We start from the raw sequence: 22,001 nt of genomic DNA, 5'->3' as shown, positions 1-22,001 counted from the left end.
CTGCTCTGTGTTATTTTGTGTTTGCCTGCCAACCACTTTCCAGCTCTCTGTTTCTTTAGGTTTTTCAAGCCTTCATTTAAAACTGATTTCCTCTCATTTCGGTGGTCTATGCACAGTGCTCTGTGCACTTCCAGAGCGGAAGTAGAAAAATACAGGTGTGACTTACAGAAACTGCAGGTGTGGGTCCTCAGGCTCCAACCTGATTTTGAAATTTCTCTGAAGAAGCCACAGACTTCAGTTTCTTGAACATGAGCCACTTTTCACAGCAGTTCCCTCGCACATGACTGTGTTTTGGCATTTGGTGTGGACATACCAATGCAGCTGGACTATGCAGAAGAACTCTGTGACCTCAAAGTTCTAAAGTCATTTGTGCTCACACCATCAGGGGTAGAAATGACCACTTCCAGAAGACTCAAATCTTCATTTATCACCACTGTAGCCCCAGATAACAGCATCCAATTCATAGTAGGAACTTGTAAATATATGATGGGTGGATTAATGAACTTGGTCCCTGGTAGTACCCCAATATTCTCCTTTGGCATCTGGAAAATAAATATTCTATTGTAATTGTTGAGTACATATTAGTTTTTCCTATTTTGTAGTGAACCCCTGGAGGGAGGAGGCCACACCATGTTTCACTCATCTATGTAGTTTCAGAACCTAGAAGGAAGACAGGCGCCTCACGGGTATTCAAAACAGATTGTCAAGTGTTAAACTTGGGGGTGGATGAATCAACAGCTGAATAGAGTGTTGACCATTCAGCTAGTGGTCACTTCCTTGGACATCTGAACACACTGCTCCACTTCTGAGGGTCTTGCTCTTCCTCAGGTCCTCCAGGCCCCCCAGAGGCCGTGACTATAGATGAAATCACAGACACCACGGCTCAGCTCTCCTGGAGGCCCGGGCCTGACAACCACAGCCCCGTCACCATGTACGTCATTCAAGCCAGGACTCCATTCTCCGTGGGCTGGCAAGCGGTCAACACAGGTGCTGTATTGAACCTCTGATTCTGGTGTCTCACCGGGGCTTCAGGAACTCAGCAGAATGGACACAGCTGTGTAGCAGAAGCTGAGGGGCCTCCTGTTTCTCGTTCAGACACATCGCTACAGATGAGACTTCCGGGCAGCGTTTCCTAGACCTCAGCCCACTATACTATCATTTATTTAATATTTTTCTTTCTATTGATTCACATTTGCCTGTTCTTTAATTTGTTCTAAGCCACAGTGTCTAAAATGATATTAGGTCTTGGCGGTGGTGGTGGTTTAGTTGGTAAGTCATGTCCGACTTTTACAATCTCATGGACTGTAGCCTGCCAAGCTCCTCTGTCCATGGGATTCTCCAGGTGAGAATACTGGAGTGGGTTGCTGCTGCTGCTGCTAAGTCACTTCAGTCATGTCTGACTCTGTGCGACCCCATAGACGGCAGCCCATTTCCTTCTCCAGAGGATCTTCCTGACCCGGGAATTGAACCCTGGTCTCCTGAATTACAAGCAGATTCTTTACCAACTGAGCTATGAGGGAAGCCAACAAGGTCTTCTGTTGGTTTTATTTTTTAAACGTATTTTAAAATACATTTGTTATAAAAATGAAATGCATCATCTATCTGTGCATTACCTGAAATCGTCTGTGTGCCTCTAGTGGTGCACTTTGAAAAGCCGTGGATTGTGTTACTCTATAGTCACAGTCTTTGTAAGGTTTGTACCCAGCTTTCAAGAAACCTGTATCTAAGGACTGCATGGAGACTCTTGAGTTGCTGTCATTTTTTTTAGATGGATACATTTGAGTATGAAGAGGCATGAGGTTTTGTTAAAGCATACGTGAGTAGGCCTACCATTTCTGCTCCTGTCTACACCTCCCAATAGACTCATTTTGTTATTTTATTTAGGTTTTGTTTGAGGAAAAAAACAAACAAGCAAGTAGTTATTGTAAGTATGTTGCACAATCCATGGCTTGCGACCATGGTTGTGGTTTTTCCATCTGAGCATATCTGACCTCAGAAATGGGTCTCTGTGTTTCCAGCTGGATCACTGACTTTCTCCTGGGTCACGGGAGTGTTTTAGGAAGAAAGGAAAGGAAAATCTGGAAATTAAGGATATATGACTTCTAATCCTGACTCTGCTAAGCAGCAGATTTCTGTACATCTTTATTTTCCTCTTCTGTTAAATGGGCAGATTAAGAACTGTTATGACCCTATACAGAAGTGATTGTGAAACTTAAAAAAAAAGTAAATCACTGCATAAATATGATGAAGGAAAGGAGGGGGATGAAGATATTGATATTCACAACAATGATAAGGATAGTATACAAAAGAAAATAGCTACAGCTAGAATCGGTTGAGCCCTTATCTAAGTGCATCTCCTGGGTGTTCTCAACTGCACTGTGAATAGATGTTATTAGTTTTACTTCACAGTGAGAAAACCAAGGCATGGAAAGGTTAAGCAACTTTCCTAAAGTGCTTTGGCTGCTAAGAGTGGATTCAGGGTTAGAATCCAGGTTGTCTGACTCCAGAGCCCACACTTTTCACCTTTGGAGGGAAGGATTGTATACATGCGGTCCCAAGGAGGCTGGAAGTCACTGTAGTCTGGTCACTGGGGCCTCAGCTTTGTCACAGGGACATCCCCTGGGCCCACTGGGAAATCTTTATGGTAATCAATTCAAAACCCAAAAGGTTGCACAGAAAGTGTAGAAGCCAAGTCCAGGGCTCTGTGGCTTGTGGCTTCAGGCAGTGAGCCCCGTCCTCTGTGAAGGAGGCCTTCGGCAAATCCTGCTGAATGAACACTGTCGAGTGCTGCCTCTCTGATCCCGCTTTTTGTGTTCTTCATGGACCCTCCGTTCTACATGTGCAGCTTCTTTCTTTCGGTATGCTAATACGATTCACTGACAGTAGTTGTATTGATCTATAACATTATTGCTCCATTGTTATTATAATGGAGCTTGGGCCATGTGGTCAAAGATGCAAATCCACTAGGACCTTGGATGAGTCATTTGACCTTTATGTGGTACCTTTTCCTCATCTATAAAAATGAAGACAGTAATTTTACCTTATTTACAACTACCTAGGGTGGTGGACAGGGAGGCCTGGCGTGCTGCGATTCATGGGGTCGCAAAGAGTCGGACACGGCTGAGCGACTGAACTGAACTGAACTGAGGGTAGTTGTAAGAATTAAACAATGTGCCCAGTCCTATTCAGTAAATACCGCAAAACATGTGAGGTGAGAGAGAACAAGAGTGATTACAATCAGGTAGCCTTGGGCCTTGGAGACTGTCTTTTGTGGTGTCATCTGCTGGTGTGAGATCTGAGTTGATTGGTCTGGCGCGGAGTGGTCTGGGGTGACCCTCGTGCAAAGGCTGTTTGTGCAGCTGCCCTCAGACCTGCGGTGGTGCCCTGGATGCAGTGATGGTGATGATGGTGATGCACTGAGTTCCAATCTTCCTAACTCAGAATTCTATGAAACATCCTCACCTTTTTTTTAACCTTGTAGTAACTAAAGTTGATGGCATATAATTTTGAATTCCTTTTAATCAATATTTTATTACATATAATTTTGAATCACAATCAACAATACTTTTTCTTAAATTGGGACAAGTAGTAAAATCAACTATTTCACTTTCTTTCGATGTCTTTCAGTCCCAGAACTCATCGATGGGAAGACATTCACAGCCACTGTGGTGGGTCTGAACCCCTGGGTCGAGTATGAATTCCGCACAGTTGCAGCCAACGTGATTGGGATTGGGGAGCCCAGCCGGCCCTCTGAGAAGCGGAGGACAGAAGAGGCCCGTGAGTAGCACCCCGAATACAGCAACTCCTGCTCCTTAGGGAGAAGCTTTTAATCATCCTGTTCTTCAGCCCTAATGAGCTTCTATGTTAAACATCCTTCCCTACAATGACTGCAGTCATCAGAAATGAGGCCAGTAGATGCTCAGCTTATTAACCATCAAGGAGTATCTTTTCTATTGTTGTTTTTATTTTTTTATTTTTGTAGAAGTATATTTGATGTACAATATTATACAAGTTAGAGGTGTACAGTTTGGTGAGTCACAGATTTTAAAGGTTATGCTCCATTTATACTTATTATAAACTACTGGCTATATTCCCTGTGTTTTATGACATATCCTTGTACCTTATTTTGTACCTAATGATTTGTACCCCATACTTCCCTACCCTTACAACATCCCTCCCCGACTCCTGTCCCCACTGGTAACCACTGGTTTGTTCTTTCTCTCTTTCTGTGAGTCCTAGCACTCAGTTTCAATCCAGAGTTATAGTCCCACTCTTCACTGGGTTCCCTGGTCCAGGGAGAGACACTTGTCTTAGTTCCCTCAAATGCCATGCCTTTCTTCATTGGTTCCTTTGTCACCAAGACTTTCCTACCAAGATTATTTTTTTTTTAAAGGCACAACCACAGTTCAAATACTGTCAACTCACAGGAATCTCAAGGGACAAAGATTAAGTTCTTCAGAAATGTCCAGTCAGATATCTTAGGGCATAAACCCTTCCCAAAAGCTAAGGTTGGGAAATAAAGTGTTAGTCACTCAGTCGTGCCCGACTCTTTGCAACCCTGTGGACTGCAGCCCACCAGGTTCCTCTGGCCATGAGATTTTCCAGGCAAGGATACTGGAGTGGGTTGCCATTTCCCTCCTGCTAATTCATGCAAGCCCGATCAACAGTTTAGTAGGAACTTCTGTGTACACAGCTTGGGTGAACACAGGGAGAGAAGAGTATAAATTCATCAGCGTTCCTTGTCTTTGTCTCACATGGTGTGGAAGGCCTAGGTGTGGGTCTCTGTGAAGGTCCCAGCTGTGATGAGCCCAGTGTTTGTCACTGTTGTTCAGTCACTCAGTCATGTCTGACTCTTTGTGACCCCGTGAACTGCCACACACCAGTCTTCCCTGTCCTTCACCATCTCCCAGAGGTTGCTCAAAGTAATGTCCCTTGAGTCAGTGATGCTATCTAACCATCTCATCCTCAGTGTTTGTTGAAGAAAGAGCAGAGCCCCAGAACAAATGGGGCCTCTGACCCTATTCTTAGACACAAATCCATCTAGATCTGTGTCATTGTCTTTATCCAAGGGAACATACCCAGGCACCACACCTCTACCCCAGCCAGACATTTTCAGATTCTGTCTGGAGTTGCTCACTTACATGATGATAAGCCAATAATCCCCATGCTTCCTCCCCCACTGTGAAATCATAATTTAATTAATTCCTCTCAGCAGTCCCGAAGAGAAAGCTAGCCAAATTTCCCCTCTTTTACAGAGAAAACTGGGGATCAAAGAGCTTAAGCACAGTGAGCCAGAGGTCAGCCTCTGTCCACCACTTCCTTCAACACCCAGCTCACAACTCACGTTGCCCCGAGAAGCCATTAGCCCAGCCCTGCTCTGAGCAGCCGCACGGCCGGAGGCCGCCGCGCCTCCGTCCTGTCTGTGCTGCTCGGTGCTGGCTGTCGACATCGCTCTGTAATCATCCTGCATGTGCTCCTGCCCCACGACTAGACTGTAAACTCGGCCTGGGCAGAGTGTGTATCGCCTCTCCTTCGTGCATTGCCGTGTGGTTACTAAACGCCTACCCAAGCATTAGAACCAGAACCTCAGTCCCTTTTCTCATCCCTCTGATCCTCGGCCTCTAAGGGTGGAGCTGAACCATTGTTCGGTCTTGTCAGATAATAGATGTGCCTCGTTGAATGGGAAATAGGTCACTATGCAATAGCAGTTTCCTTGGTATATTTAATTTCTGTGAACTGACGCTTTAGACCCCTTGATCATACCATTTCTGACCTCAGAAAACAAACCATGGGTCACCTCAACCCCGCCACCGTCTTGGCCCTCCTGGTCTTTGTCACCTGACATGACTTGTTTTTGTCTCAACAGTCCCCGAAGTCACCCCAGCTAACGTCAGTGGTGGTGGAGGCAGCAAATCTGAACTGGTTATAACCTGGGAGGTAAATGAATCATGAAACAACAGCAACACACATTAGTCCAGGCTATCTTTTCATTTTATTCTATGTTAAACATATCTAGGAAGTTTCCTCCTCTGTTTTTAACAACTAAAATCCATTTGAGTGCAGACACTCCCTTTCACAGTGTTAATGGTCAGCAGGAAGAGATGATGTTTGCCCGTCGATTATGGAGTTAAGTTTTAATTCAGTTCATCACAGAAAAAAAACAATCATGAAAGGGAAGACAACACAAGAAAAAAAATGTATGTAATATTATACATTAAAGAAGTCTGGTTTAGAGAAAAATAGTTTTCTTCTTTTTTTCCTGAATTATTTCAAGGCCAGTTGTGCACATTAGACTCCACGTGCTAACACAATTTCCTAGGGTTGACTTTGCTGCTGGAGCCCTCTTGTGTAAGGTTATTTTTTTAAAAAAAACAGAGGTTTATTAGTCACTCATTTATCGAAAATTGATTTTGAGAGAGGAAGTCAGAGTCTCAGCAAGAGTTCTAAATGTTTCTGAAGGATTCTAGACAACAAGCCCAGAAGTTCAAATCTGTCATTTAACCAAAGCCCCAGCAGTGAGATAAATCACTCACCCTTTCCCGGTCAGCACTTCTGACCTGAGAGGGAAGATTTGGGCTGAGCAAGATGATCCTCACTTCTTTGGTGAGAGCTGCTTCATTGAGTATCTGTGTGAAGCTGGAGGAAGAATCACGTTGGATGGTACATGTTGGAAATGTTGGTTTTTAGATCAACTGTCCAGTGTCTCCCACCGTCATTTCCAACAATTTCAGAGTTGGTCTCCCACATCAGGAAGCCAGGCTCTCCACTGCAGGTTTACAGTGATGTTTTTAAACTCCTGCTGCAGTCCCCTCCGCATACCGAAGCTAGACTGATGGCAAGTCCCAAGCTGAAGACTCTACAAAACCCACGATGAGACAGGATGGAGGCAAGATGGGGTGTGGGTGGTGGTGCATTTGAACCAAGCTACTGCAGTCTCTGAAGACCACCTCCCTTCTTTCACAGACGGTCCCTGAGGAGTTACAGAATGGCAGAGGCTTTGGTTATGTGGTGGCCTTCCGACCCTATGGCAAAATGATCTGGATGCTGACGGTGCTGGCCTCCGCTGATGCCTCCAGATACGTGTTCAGGAACGAGAGCGTGCGTCCCTTCTCTCCTTTTGAGGTTAAAGTGGGTGTCTTCAACAATAAAGGAGAGGGCCCTTTCAGTCCCACCACGGTGGTATATTCTGCAGAAGAAGGTATGATGCTCCTTCAGTTCTAAGATGTTGATTTCATTCATTTGTGTATTTATTTATGGCTGCTCTGGGTCTCCGTCGCTACCTGCGGTCTTTCTAGGTTCAGAGAACACGGGCTGCTCTCTAGCTGCAGTGCGCGGACTTCTCATTGCGGGCATGTGGGCTTCTCCTCTTGCTGAACGTGGGCTCTAGAGTGCAAGGGCTTCAGTACGTGCTGCTCCTAGGCTCAGTAATTGTGGCTGGTGGGCTCCAGAGCACAAACTCAGTAGTTGTGGTGCCCCGGCTAAGTTGCCCACCTCCCACTCTACATGTAGGATCTTCCTGGACCAGGGATCGAACCAGTGTCCCCTGTATTGTAAGGTGGATTCCTAACCACTGGACCACAAGGAAAGCCCTAGATGCTGATTTCAGGATGTGCCATGAATTTAGCACGCTACCCATAAATTGAAGGCATATCCTGACTTGAGAAAAGTGTAGTATGAAAAATACATTTCATTGTCTTCCACCAATCTCTTAGAAAGACAGCAACTCCATTATATATAAAAACAAATGGATATCCATTATTAATTCCATTGCTAAGAACCAAAATCACAAGCACTATAGAAGATCTTCCATTTATATATAATATTACTTTCAACAGAATTATATTTTGTACCTTTAGGTGAACGCCAAAATATAGTTTGCATTTCCTCTTACCACTTTTCATGTGTCATAGTATACTCAAAAATTACTGTTATTAAGTAGAGAGAGTCATGAAGCAATGTGATTGTTCTCACTGTCACCCACGGTGTTATCTCGCGGAGGAGTTCTCTTTATTTGTGCTGCCTCTGTGCCAGCATTGCTCCTAGAATGCCTTGCATAATGGTCTTCATTTCCATCGGCACTCACCTTCATTCTTTCAAAGCTGATGTTCGGAATGAGACCATATTAAAACAGTTGCAAGTTGAGTCATTGATTTGGAGTAAGTGAAGATGCAGTCCGTTCTGTACAGAGAAGTCAGCCCCTTAGACTCAGCAGTATTCCATGATCTCACCCTCATCTCTCTTTTCTGCTTCACTTCCCTGCATGATCCATGCTCCAACCATAGCCAGAGGATTTGCAGTTATCCAAAGAAGCTTGAGCCCCTAGCATATGCTTCAACTTCTCTTAATGTTCTCTGCCTTGCCCACTTTGTGATTTCACAGTTATCTTTCAAAATTCAACTCGAACAACTAAGGTCTGGAGAATCCCAGGGATGGGGGAGCCTGGTGGGCTACCGTCTATGGGGTCGCACAGAGTCGGACACAACTGAAGCGACTTAGCAGCAGCAGCAGCAGCAACTAAGGCCTTCTCTCATTTCCCTAGGCCAGCTGACTGAGTTGCTTCTCTTTGTCCTTGTACCCTAACATTCCTCTGTTATAATTCTCATCTCAATGTATTATAAATTTTGAGTTATAGTTTTATATTCTCACTAAGGTGTATTTCCTGAGGGCCAGATATTTATTTTTTCACCTTTGTGTCACCAGTGTCTGAACATGTATGCCACACAGACCCCTAATAAATGCTGAGTGAATTAACACGCAGATAAAATAATACATTATTATAAATAGACACAACCTTAGTGGCCTCCACCTCCAGCATGTTCTGGAACATAATGTGGATTTCAGAGGGAGCACACAAGTTACTGTTAATGGTTCTAGGTGAACCTTTAAAAATATCTGATAGTTATATATTGGTTTGAATTGCATCCGAAAATTTATAGCCATCAAATCAAAACCAGAATTTCATGAAGTTACAGCGCACAGTATGCCTAAGCTTTTCCTTAAGAAAGACCACTGACAGGAAAACCTTCACATAAAAATGGTACATAGCTCTGGCAGAAATCTGGCAAAAAGAACTGAAATGTGGGGGACAGACTTGGTCTAGACTCTCCTTTGCAACTAAGGATGCTAAGGCCCAGAAAGCATAAATGACTTGTCCAAGACATACAACTGGAGGTGCAGAACTGAGCTGTCACCCAGCCCTCCTGTAACTTAGTCAAGTCAGTTGATTCTCCTGTTTTCTGTCTCTCTCATTTTCATAATAGCGAGTAGAACTCTCACCTATGACAAATGCTAATTAAGAAGGATGTATATTAAATAAATTGCTGGCTAGGAGAACTTGGCTCTTAAACTTCAGTTTCCTGGTTTATTTCCCTTCCAGTTCAGTTCAGTTCAGTTCAGTTCAGTCGCTCAGTCGCGTCCAACTCTTTGCGACCCATGAATTGCAGCACGCCAGGCCTCCCTGTCCATTGCCAACTCCCGGAGTTCACTCAAACTCATGTCCATCAAGTCGGTGATGCCATCCAGCCATCTCATCCTCTGTCGTCCCCTTCTCCTCCTGCCCCCAATCCCTCCCAGCATCAGAGTCTTATCCACTTAACCCTAAATTTAGAAGCCAAAGACTTTGAACAGCTCTCATCAGCACCGTCTCCATCACCACCCCCTCCCAGCCATTAATCCTGGGTCCTCTGTGAAGTGAATGTTTGGGTCATGATCAGTAAAGATTAGTCTATAATAATGGATTCTTTGCATCTATGATGCCAGTATCCAGAACCCTATTTTAATATAGCTAATAGAGTCATACATTTTTCCACACTCATCTGCAGAACCCACCAAACCACCAGCCAGCATCTTTGCCAGAAGTCTTTCTGCAACAGACATTGAAGTTTTCTGGGCCTCCCCCATGGAGAAGAATAGAGGTCGGATACAAGGGTATGAGGTAAGCAAGAGATGGGTGCCTTGGTTCTGGGTAAGGGTCTCTACCCTTCAGTGAGGACTTTCCACACACACACTGATGGAAAAAAGACCTCGAGTTCCATGTAGAGACGTTTGTTTTAGAGAACAATGGCTTCTAGAGGGGCACGGATGAAAGCACTGAGCATTCTGCTGTGAGCTTACTCCTTTCTGCATTAGAGGTCTCTGTCCAAACACATGCAGGTCTGAGCATAGTTAAGATGGTTGGCAAGCTGAGCTGTCATTTCTGATACACCCAGCATCACTTGGCCTCAAAACGAGGTGGGGGTCAGGGAGGGAGAAATAGCAACAATGGTTGTGCCAATTTACCATCTGACTCTGAAGCTCAGAACAAAGAAGGGGCCTTTTTTTCTTGCCAGTTATGTCTCAGTGCACACAAAGGTCTTGGTTCTGAAGGTTCTGCTTATGACTTGCTATACAGAAAATTAACACTGTCATAAGAATCTTGTATGAAAAAAAAAAATCACATTGGAGATATCCCCAATAGGTATGACATCCAAGGTCTTCCTTTGTGTTTTCTCAGGTTAAATATTGGAGACATGATGACAAAGAAGAAAATGCTCGAAAAATACGAACAATAGGAAATCAGACGTCAACAAAAATCACCAACTTAAAAGGCAGTGCCCTGTATCATTTAGCTGTGAAGGCATATAATTCTGCTGGGACTGGCCCCTCCAGCGCAACAGTCAACGTGACAACCAGAAAGCCACGTAAGAATATTCTTGCTCAGAAATATTTCAGGGATTCATCAAACATATTCCAAGTTCATTGCCCATCCCTACCTCCCAGCGATCATTTGCATACTAATTGGTATCATTATGGAGATTCAGATTTACCTTAGCATTTTAGCTGAACCTTCCCGAATACCATGCAAAATTCATTGCTCTGGAGGACAGAAAGATAAATGTTTTCTCCTCACTGGGAAGGGCTACTTCTTTTAGCTATGAATGTTAGGCGACCAACTGAATCTTTTTCCATTTGCAGCGCTGTATCTCGTCAGATTTTAGTGACCTTGAAGACACATATTAGTGCAATAGCCCGTTAAATTGCCTCCACTCTCGAATTCTAGGAAGGAGATATTCCTCAGAATCCATTGAGACTTAATAATCTGTGACTTCGTATATCTTAATTTTTTTTATAGCGCCAAGTCAACCCCCCGGAAACATCATATGGAATTCATCGGACTCCAAAATTATCCTCAATTGGGATCAAGTGAAGGCCCTGGATAATGAGTCAGAAGTAAAAGGATACAAAGTGGGTAATTTCTTTTATTGCTAAGGCACCTATACTCCTACTGTTAATGGGGGCACTCTGTTCTCGTGAATCTGTTCTCACTTTCCCAGATGATGCTCACAGACTCATTTCTCCATCTCTGCCCCAAAGTGGTCTGGTCTGAGTTTTATAAATGGTCCCTGACAACTGACCAGGATTGAGAGAATCGCCTAAACTTCAGTCTCAGACAGAGTCAATCGGAAGTGGTTAAACACCCTGTGTTTGGGTCTATAAAAAAATCATGAAGATCCATATTTTTAATATCTCCAAAGTCAATTTTGTTTTGTTCTTGTCTTGATCACATTTTTAATCAACAGTAGTAACTTCGTGTTACTTATGGTTAATTATTTTTGTTCATGTCCCTATTGTTATGGAGATACTGTTGCTGCTGTTTAGTCACCAAGTCATGTCCAGCTCTTTGCGACTCTCTGGACTGTCGCTCCCCAGGCTCCTCTGTCCATGGGATTTCCCAGGCAAGAATACTGGAGGGGGTTGGCATTTCCTTCTCCAGGGGATCTTCCTGACCCAGGGATTGAACCCACATTTCCTGCTTGGCAGGTGGATTTTTACCACTGGGCCACCAGGGAAGCCCATATACATGTGTGTGTATATGGATATGGATGTACACATATGCACAAGAATTTTTTAGGAAATTCATTTACCTGAGCCTATAAATGTTAGCCTGACTTTAATAAACTAGAAAAGGACATTGATTGCAGCTGTGGTGCCACAGTCATTAAAATTAAAAGGCATTTCAAGTATCCTATTTTGTTTCACTTTTAAAGAACATCTGAGGCAACACAAGCCAAACAGAACTAGTTGGCAGGATGCATCAAGCCTGCATGCTGCTATTTTGTGACATTTTCGTAGGGAGCTGTGGCGAGCAGCACACTGTCAGGCACTGGTTACAGTTTGCAAAGCCAGGGCTGGGAGTTGACACAGTTAGCCTTGAGTGGTGTGATTAGAGGATTCGGAAACCTTCCCTTCTATGGACCGTTCTTTGTCCATGCGGCACAGTGATTTATATTCTGCAGCAGGGAAATATTCCCTAAGAACTGATCTACAGACCTTCCACTGGATCCCTTTTTAAAAGTAAATTTTCTAGAAGGGTCTGACAGACTAGAGCAAAAACAACCACGTCCTGATCCTCTAGTCACTATGTGACTTCAGGTAAATCACGTAACCTCTCTGAGACTGCATTTCTCTTCTGCTAAAGGAGAAATCTGCCAGTGTCTTCATTTCCCCCAAGCCTTTACGGCTCTATTCCTTCTCATCGGGACTGCCCCCTTTTACATCTGCGTCCTTAATCGGGTCTGAGATGAGAAGCCTTCCCTGATGGCCAGAGCTCTCACTATTTGTTGGATTTTTAAAAGGACTTTCCATCCTCTTGGGTAATTGTAATTGGCTGATGACTTACTGTGAATCCTCAGACTGTGGGCCTCATGAGCACATAGCCTGAATGGTCCCTGTAATTTCTCCAGCCAAGGATGAATTCTCTACAGTGGTGTGAGAAGGGAGCCCTCATTTCCTGAACTCCTAAATCATTAGTCTCTTAGTGTGAAATAATTGGAAAGAGTTCATCTAACTAGCTTTATCCAACTTGAGAGAGGCATGGGGTTTGGGAGGCTGGAAGATGAAAGAGAAAGGACTGAAACGAAGCAAAGAAAGAAGGTAAGAGTGAAGACAGTTCTCGCAGTTCCCTGACCCACGCTGACACTGCCGGGACTTTGAACATGGCACGAAAGAGATGCAGATGTGATTGGCCTGAATTAATTTAACCAAACCAAGGGAGAGAAGGGAAAAAATACAGGAGACAGAAAGTCTTCCTCCCGGCTTCCAGTGTCACCTAGTAGAACAGGAGAGAGAAAACACAATAAAAATCCCAAAGCTTTAGCACTCCCTGAGGAGGGGCACGAGTTCCATGAGAGAAGCTTTTACTAGGCTTTAAACTGCCTGTTGAAACCGGTGCTGAAATAAAATTGAACGGCAGGGAGCTGCCTAAAGAATTTCAGGGAACCAAGCAAAATGTTAGCTGGGCAGGAAATCCGGAGATCATGCAGCCAAAGCCCTTCATTTTACAAATGCAAAAACTGAAGGCCGTTGAGTAAAGGGACTTGGAGTGCCATCAGCTTCCACAGGGCAGGGATGTATACACAAGCTGAAGTCTGCTTCAGTGAACTGGCTCTAAAAGATTATAGGCATTTTTAGAAGAATTGAAAAATGAGTATCATTTAGTTGCTACTTCTTTGTCTTCCCGCCCTCTCTCCGAAACTCGTATGAACTTGTCTTATTAGCACTTTTCCAAGGAGGCCCTTCATATATATATATATATATATATATATATATATATATATATATTTTTTTTTTTAATTCAACAGACACTTTTACAGACATCTAGAAGAGTCCCCGTGCAGCACAGAATCAGGCAGGTGTGTGGGAATCAAGCAGCACAAGGCTGACAAGGAAGTGTTCACCCCCCAGAAAAGAACTCGGGCTTCCCACAGTATTTGGGGAACTTTTTACTCCTGTAGAACTAGAATAAAACATTGGAACAAATTACAGTCAGATAGCATGGAACCTTTGCAGAGGTGAGCAGCAGATCAGATGATACAAACTTTTTTTTTTTTTTTTTTGGTAGAACGACCCAGTATGTATTTATTTCATATATTCATCACAAGCGTTCAACCACAGACTTAATTTAAAATAAAAAAAGAAACAAAAAAGACATTACAATTTAAGATACAGAGACCTATCCTGAAATCAGGGAAAGGACAATCTCAGGAAATAATAAAAAGACAGCACAAGGAAAACCATGTATTTAGGCCTTCCCTCCGCCCCCCGACCCCAAATAAGGTTTTTTCATGTTGATTCATTGTGCCTTGTAGAGCTAAATTATATCTATGAAATATCTAATGGCACCTCCAGGGTGGGAATTTCCTGCCTTAGGGAGCATCACTAACAGGTGGGTATGAAGTTTGAAATGGTCCATGTGCTGACAGTGGATGAGTAACAGGTGGGAAAGGGCCTTTCTGACTTCTTCTTGACTTCCCATTTGATTCAGTTCCTTCCCTTCTCTTTAGAGCTGGGACTGGAGGAACCAGACTCCCGCGCATCCTCATTTAGATCCCAAGGGATCTCAGCATACCTGGTTATAGATATTGAAATGCTACACGCACAGTGTCAATGTTCAGGATATATAGTTCTGTAAAAATTAAACATTGGTGTATATGTGTGTGTGTTTTTGTTTTTCTACCTAAATTGTCTAGATCTGTGGGTTTTCGACCTGGGTAAACAGTCCACAAAAGAAGTCGACTTTAGGAAGCTTAAGGCCCCAAATACTCTTTCAGCACAAATTGTTGAGCTACTGTATCACACTTAAACTAAAAAGAGAGTGTATCTGGTTTTAGTATCACAAAGTAAACAGAGCCAGGCAGGTTATCTAAATGGATTAAGGTGGCTTAATTCTTTCAATAAAATATCGTCAATAAATGTGCCAAGCACTGGTCTAATTCTTTCTAAGTTTATAATAACCCATGAAGCAGGTGCAGTTATTAGCCTCAGTTTTATAGATAAATAACTCATGGCACAGAGTTTAGTAACTTGCCTTCTTCCTGTAGCTTGTATTTTTTTTACTAATTTATTGAGACATGATTGACATATAATATTGTGTAAATTTAAGATATACACATGTTGATTTGATACATTTATATATTGTGATATGATCACCACCATAGCATCTGCTAAGGCCTCCATCCCATCACTTAATTACCATTTCTTGTTTGTAGTGAGAACATTGAGATCTACTCTCTTAGCAACACCCAAGTACATAACACAGTGTTATTAACACAGCTAGTATATTGAAGACCTGAACTCGGAATACAGGCAGCATGAATCCAAAGTCTCGCCTTTTAGCCTCTCAGTTATTTGCCTGCCAGAAGTAAACAAATAGATCAATAAAGTACTACCAAGAGAAATAACTCAGAGTGAGGGGAGTAGACAGTGGATAGGTAGGAAAGATGTTATTTAAAATAAAGCCCAGGGAAAGCCTTTATCAAGAGGTGACATTTCAATTGGTCCATGAAAAAAGGAGAGAGTGAGATAAGCAGCTGTCTGAGAGTGTTCCAAGAATAGTGACCAGGATGTGCAAAGGTCCTGAGGTAGACACATAGCATCATGACATAACAGGGCGTGTTGGAGACCATGGTACCTATAGACTTTGTGATGGTCCAGAAAAGGTAGTAACTTCTAAGGTCCAACCAGTTGTTTCCAGACAGGAATTTGACCAATGCAGCCATATCTTCCAGTTTTTAGTAGAAACCCAAATTTTATTATGTGTAGTTTCTTGGTTTTTAAATGGTAACGTCTAACTTAAAAAAAAAAGAGTAAACCCACCGAGGGCCAAATAATTAAAATGTGCAAGCCAAATGTGACCTATGGGCCATGAGTTTCTACTCTCTAGCCCCCTTTGTTTTGTGTTCGTGGAAACAGAGCCCAGAAAATGAAAGCCGTTTGTCCACAGTGGTGGCCAAGCTGGTCTTAGTTAAGAATATCGGCTGTGAACCCACCCTGCCTGAGTTTGAATGCTGTGTCCCCCATTTACTGGCTGTAAGACCTTGGGCACATTGCTGAACATCTCTAGGCCTCAGACTCCTCATCTTTAAAATCAGAATAGGGACTTCCGTGATGATCCAGGAGTTAAGACTCCACGCTTCCAATGCAGGGGAGCAGGTTTAATACCTGGTCAGGTAACTAAGATCCTACATGCAGAGTGGCCAAAAAAGAAAATCAGAATACTAATAGTGCCTATCTCAAGGCATATGGTGTTGAAATTCATGATTAGCATTCAATAGTGTTTGATTCTATTTTCATTATTCCCACGAACTTACTCTTCTTTCTCCTTATCTTCCACCGTGGATTATAAGAAATGTAAGCACTGCCTTTAAGTCAATCAGCTGAACTAAGCTTGGGCTAAGGTCAATCAACAGAACTAAAGCTGAAATAAGCTTCATTGTGGCGTAAAGGTTATACAGGCCTTCATTTAGCTTCCACTGCAGCCCCCCAAGGGCTTCCCCAGAGGCTCAGTGGTAAAGGATCGGCCTGCAATGCCAAAGGAGACACAGGTTTGATCCCTGGGTTGGGAAGATCCCCTGGAGGAAGGCAACCCACTCCAGTATTCTTGCCTGGTGAATCCCCATGGACAAAGGAGCCTGGTGGGCTACCGTCCATGGGGTTGCAAAGAGTTGGACATGACTGAAGCAACTTAGCATGGATGCACGCAGCTCAGCCCCCAACATTACACGACTAGTAAGCAGTGCTGATAAAAGGGCTGTTTTTTCCTGTAAGTGTTTCTTTTGGATTTATATTTGAAACTAGTTGAATCCTCTGTGCTCTGGCAAGGACCAGAGGTAAATCAAAGAAGCAATTTATTCCTCAAAGCCAGATGTGCCCTTGCATCCCATCAGCCAGCCCGTGTTCCTGAGGGGCTGTGATGAGATGCTCTGACAGTCCTGGATGCGCCTCAGGATTTATTTGAGCCTGATCATTAGTGAGTGGATGCTGAGTTTGATACAACTGATACTCCTGAGAAGGAAGGGGGACGCTTATGAATCTTTCCACCCTAAGGAAATTGCGTTTTCCACCTTGTATTAGAGAGACATAAATAAAGGTGATGAAATGCCAGGAAACAAATGGGATCTGAACCATTTTAAGAGAATTTGATGCATTTCTCTTGTGTTTGGATTTTCTTGCAATAGTAGAGTGACCCTATGTCTCTGACCTCAGCAAATCAGAATTCATAGTAGGTCTTAGGGGGCTTTCCAGGTGGCTCAGATGTAAAGAATCCACCTGTCAAGCAGGTGACCCGGATTTGATCCCTGGGTTGGGAAGATCCCATGGAAAAGGAAATGGCAGCCCACTTCAGTATTCTTGCTTGGTAAAACCCATGGACAGATAGGCCTGGCGGGCTACAGTCCATAGGTTCGCAAGAGTTGGACAGGACTTAGCGACTAAACAGTGGCAGCAGTGGGTCTTAGGGGAAAATGAGCTAGTCTTATTGTTCTCTAAGTGTGGCCCCTGGACCAGAGGCAATGGTATTACCTGAGGACTTGTTAGAAATGCAGATTTTTCAAGTCCCAACTAAGACCTATGAAATCAGAAACTCAAGTGGGGCCCGGTGATAGATGCTTTAAGAGGCTCTCTAGTCAACTCTGATACAAGCTTAGGTTTGAGAACCCTGATGACATTCATGATTCCCTGAATGAACATCTGAAGATCTTTTTAAAAACATACCATGGTCTGGACCCGTCTTCTCTGGAGTCTGACATTGGAGATCTGGGGCGTGGCTGGAGGTGGATTCCTCAGCCTCCTCGCAGATGCCACTTCAAGCTGGATGATTCTCTGTTGTGGGAACTGCCCTCTGTATTATAGGAGGACCCAGGCACTCACAACACTAGCAACAGCCATTGTGACAACCAAAAATGTCTGCAGACATTTGCCAAACGCCCTCCCGGGGCACAAAGTTGCTCCTCCACTCCCCCCACCCAAGTTGAGAACCAGTGGCCTATAGCAGGGTTCCCCCACCTCATTTTCTAATGCCTGATGATCTGAAGTGGAGCTGATGTGCTAATAATAGAAATAAAGTGCACAGTAAATATAATACACTTGAATCATCCTGAAACTATCCCCCCTCCACCCCTAATTTGTGGAAAAACTGTCTTCCATGAAACCAGTCCTGGTGCCAAAAATATTGGAGATCACTGGACTAGAGCATTGGTATTTTTCCAGGTTCCCTAAGTGCTTCTAACATAGAACCAGGACCTGGAACCATTCATGTCACCCAGCCCTATTTTTTTTTTAATATCAAGAGAAATGATGAGTTATAGTGGTTGAAGAGCATGGGCTTAGAAACCCTTATCTTGTCACTCACCAGCTCTGCACTATCTCTGGGCCTCAGTGTCCTCATCTGTGGACACGGATAATAGTGCCTGTCTTGTCAGATGCTGTCACCATTAAGCATAGCTGTGCCAGTAGAGTGTCTGGCTCAGAGTAAACAGAAAACATTTGTGGGAGAGTTCTCATCACAACTGTTATATCCAGAAAGGCAGGTACACCTCTCTGGGCCTTTATCTTCAGTTGCTAATAGGGATTGTTGATGACCAAGGTAGGCAGTGCCAGGTGGTGAGTGTATTTTCCAGGGCGCTAGTTAGCCGTCTCATCCTGTAAACTACCAGCCTAGACTCTGGCCCAGCAGAAGCCAAAGTGGTAAACAAAGATGTGTGAGTGACACTGTACGAGCTACAGATGCTTCGAGAGTGACAGTAATTGTCCTATAACATCCTCCCTTTTCTATGTAGCTTTAAAAGGGTTCCCGGTGGGAGGGGAAAAAAGGGGGTTTCTGCCCTTGCCTTTCAGAGACGCTCTTCCTGTACTGAAATGTCCTCTTTCCAAAGGATTAATAATGATAATTTATCATGCCTGATTTTTGCTTCTAACCTTTGCCAAGTTATCGTTGTATCTCTTGTTTCCTTTAAGACTTCATAGATACCAGTCTTACCTGCTTTCTTTGAGTCCTTAATTTTATTGAATCCTGTGCAATCTTGAAGACTTCCCAGGAAAGTCGGTATTATTGCCCCCATTTTACAGATGAGGGCATTGAGGCTCAGAGTGGGAAAGTAAGTGGACCAAGGTCACACAGCAGCCAAATCTATTCTGATGCCAAAGACCCTTATATGTAACTGAGCTCTGTACAGCCACCTTTTCAGATGTTTTAACTGAGTCTCCAGAGGTGATGTGAGGTCACACAGCACATTGTTAGACTCATGCTAGCCCCGCTACCATGCCACATGAGCCTGTCAACTCTTTCCTCGTGATGAAATAAATGGTGGCTGCAGACATGCCCCTTGCTATAAATGAGCCTTCCAAATGCATGTGGGCAGCCTGACAAATTCAGCATCCCCACATGTCACTGGTGCCCAGAGGTGGAAGCAAATGAAGGCTGCATCCTGGGGGGGGCCCTTTGTGAGGACAGCAGGTGACACCTGTTCTTTCCATATTGGCAGGTCCTGTACAGATGGAGCAGGCAAAGCAGCACGTCTGTCATTGAAACAAACAAAACATCGGTGGAGCTTTCTTTGCCTTTTGATGAAGATTATATAATAGAAATTAAGCCATTCAGTGATGGAGGAGATGGCAGCAGCAGTGAACAGATTCGAATTCCAAAGATATCAAGTAAGAATGCCTCTCTCTCTCTTTTTTTTCCCTCCCTTCTCCCTGTCTGCCTTATTGCCTAAGCCTCCCAGGGAGCCAGAGCTCAGATGAAATTAAACACGAAAAAAAAGAAGACGTGATAAAAATGGACAATACCATCCTCCTTCCTTAGACAACTGATATTTGCTGATCACAGACAGTTTCGTGCAAAAGACAGTCTGACTTGTCTTGGCTGATGTAATAAGGATTTAATCACTTGACAATCAATAATCAGATTAAAGCAGCCACAGATCAGTCACCCAGCATCTTCCATATGACCCAGGTGGTTTACAGCTACAGCTACAGTAACCCCCACATTATAGCTTAGAAAGTTAAAAGCGTGACTTAGGAAGAACAAGAAAAAAAGAGTTCTTTAAATTGCTCTAGAAGCCTGTCTCTAGTGATACAATATAATTTAATGTCTTTGGCTGAAAATATTTTGAGCTTGAAACTGTTTATTTTGAACTTGTGTATGTAACATATGTACATAAGCACACATGACTACATATTGTCAAGAATATCTTTGTTTTCAAAGACTGTTGAAGCGTGTGTTCTTTTTTCAGACAAATACATTCAATCTATTTTTCAAATACTGTGTTTGCAACTATCTCAACAGCAGATTATTTTTTGTTGTATGATTTTATTTGAAAAGTGTTTTTAAAAAGGCAAAATAGGAAAATCCATAGAGGCAGATTGGTGACTGAAAGTGACTGGCTGCTGGTGTTCATTGTGGTTTAATGGGTACTGGGTTTCCATTTCAGCTGCTGAAAAAGTTCTGGAACTAGATGTGGTCCTGGCTGCACACCATTGGAGTGAACTTAAGGCTACCGGGTTGTACACTTTAAAATAGTTAAAGTGGTAACCTTTGCATTAAGTGTATCTTTCCACAATAGTAAAACAAATAAGATTGCCATTAGGTATCTAAGTGTCGATTTTCACTGGCTTTTGGATTTACTAGTCAAGAGGTAAGGGGTTCAGTGAAGGCTGGAGATAGGAACTTTCAGGGCATTGGTGGAGATATGATATTTTAAATCACAGACAATCCTTGCTACAGAGTCCTGAGCATCAGTCCCTTTGTTCAGTGTCCATTTTATCATTTGTTGGATGAGGAATGGGTCTAGTATCCTTGCTGTATCAAGTTACAGTGAAGTATCCACTCACCCAGTTTTAACTGCATCGATCAAATTTGGATGCCTCAAATCAGGAAAGAAAATGTTCACTGGTTACTTCACCCTTCTTCTGGATAAGCACTTGTTACTGTTGGTGAATAGAACGGGACTTCTGGTGGGAAATGCAGGCTGCACCAGGAACACGCTCCAGATTCAGGAGTAATTTGTCATCTTCCAGATGAGGTTTATATTTACTACACCTCTTTTGCATGCAAACAGTAACACATTTTTTTCTTTGCAAATACTGGGGAGAATTGGTTTCTACATCTCAGTAGAGGCTCTAACTTCTGTTGAAAGGAACCAGATTTATGGTGAGATGTGGAAGTAATCTCCAGGCCACAAAAAACACAAGATTGAAGTTTGTTTTGGGGTTAATTTATCTCACTTTCTTAAAATCTGACTTGCTTATCATTTTAAGAACTGTATTTTTAAGATTGATAATTCTTGATTTAATTCATTACAAAAACATATTTGAAGCAATTTTATTGTTATAATGATTAGATGATAAGGCTGTAGCCATGAATAAAACATGGTCTCTTTCTCAAGAGATTTTCCATTTTGATGGTTAGAGATCTTACAATCTTGATAAAACTCAAATGACAGTTGATAACTTCTTACTCTGAAAACAATATAAAAGACATATAAGAAAAAGTTTTAAAAAGATTGAGTTTATTTTGTTGGGAAAAAATAGGTATATTTAGATAAATATGTGTTGGAATCCCAATTCAGGTCTTTACTAAGTGGGTAAAGACTTATCTTATCTTATCTTAGACTTATCTTCCTTCTCTGGGCCCCAGTTTCCTTATCTGTTAAATTGTGTAATAACCATACCAGAGGTTCTCAGGGGTTTTGTAGGAATTGTCATATGGCTCTGTATCCAGCAGATATTCGAAAGAGAACATCAATGTTTATTTTGCGGCATCATTGATATCCTAGTATTTATCTGTAGTGTTTGCAGTTATTTTGAAGTTTCTTCTCATGTTAGATGTGGACACCCTCCCTTAACAAATGCTTAAATAGAGGTCCAGAGATGGCCACCACCTGCTCCCAAGTTCATAGCTAGGACGTCATAGAACAGAGACTAAAACAGTCAATAAGAGTTGGTCTTGATACAAGTGGACTTACTTACAAAACAGAAAGAGACTCACAGACTTAGAGCGCACATTCATGGTTGCCTGTATACACTGCTATATTTAAAATGGATAACCAGCAAGGTCCACTGTGTAGCACGGGGATCAGTGTCATGCGGCAGCCTGGATGGGAGGGGAGTTTGGGGGAGGATGGACACATCTGTATGTATGGCCGAGTCCCTTCATTGTTCACCTGAAACTATCACAGTGTTGTTAA

At 42.9% G+C, this 22,001-nt stretch overlaps 1 protein-coding gene across 32 annotated transcripts in view; it reads left to right on the top strand.

Moving 5' to 3' along the window:
- LOC114108678 (contactin-4) overlaps positions 1 to 22,001 on the top strand; it is a 1,043,928-nt gene that overhangs the window by 1,018,860 nt on the left and 3,067 nt on the right. For all 32 annotated transcript variants that reach the window (XM_060402845.1, XM_060402823.1, XM_060402848.1 and 29 more), the window contains 8 exons: positions 829 to 987; positions 3,628 to 3,777; positions 5,867 to 5,937; positions 6,964 to 7,198; positions 9,822 to 9,934; positions 10,493 to 10,679; positions 11,111 to 11,223; positions 19,299 to 19,467. In XM_060402845.1, coding sequence (XP_060258828.1) covers positions 829 to 987; positions 3,628 to 3,777; positions 5,867 to 5,937; positions 6,964 to 7,198; positions 9,822 to 9,934; positions 10,493 to 10,679; positions 11,111 to 11,223; positions 19,299 to 19,467 — 1,197 coding nt within the window. The remainder of the gene's footprint in view (positions 1 to 828; positions 988 to 3,627; positions 3,778 to 5,866; positions 5,938 to 6,963; positions 7,199 to 9,821; positions 9,935 to 10,492; positions 10,680 to 11,110; positions 11,224 to 19,298; positions 19,468 to 22,001) is intronic.

Source organism: Ovis aries, chromosome 19 (genome assembly GCF_016772045.2).
Source record: "Ovis aries strain OAR_USU_Benz2616 breed Rambouillet chromosome 19, ARS-UI_Ramb_v3.0, whole genome shotgun sequence".
Lineage (NCBI taxonomy): Eukaryota > Metazoa > Chordata > Mammalia > Artiodactyla > Bovidae > Ovis > Ovis aries.
Note: the sequence above shows the minus strand (reverse complement) of the source record. Positions and strands in the feature narration are given on the sequence as shown.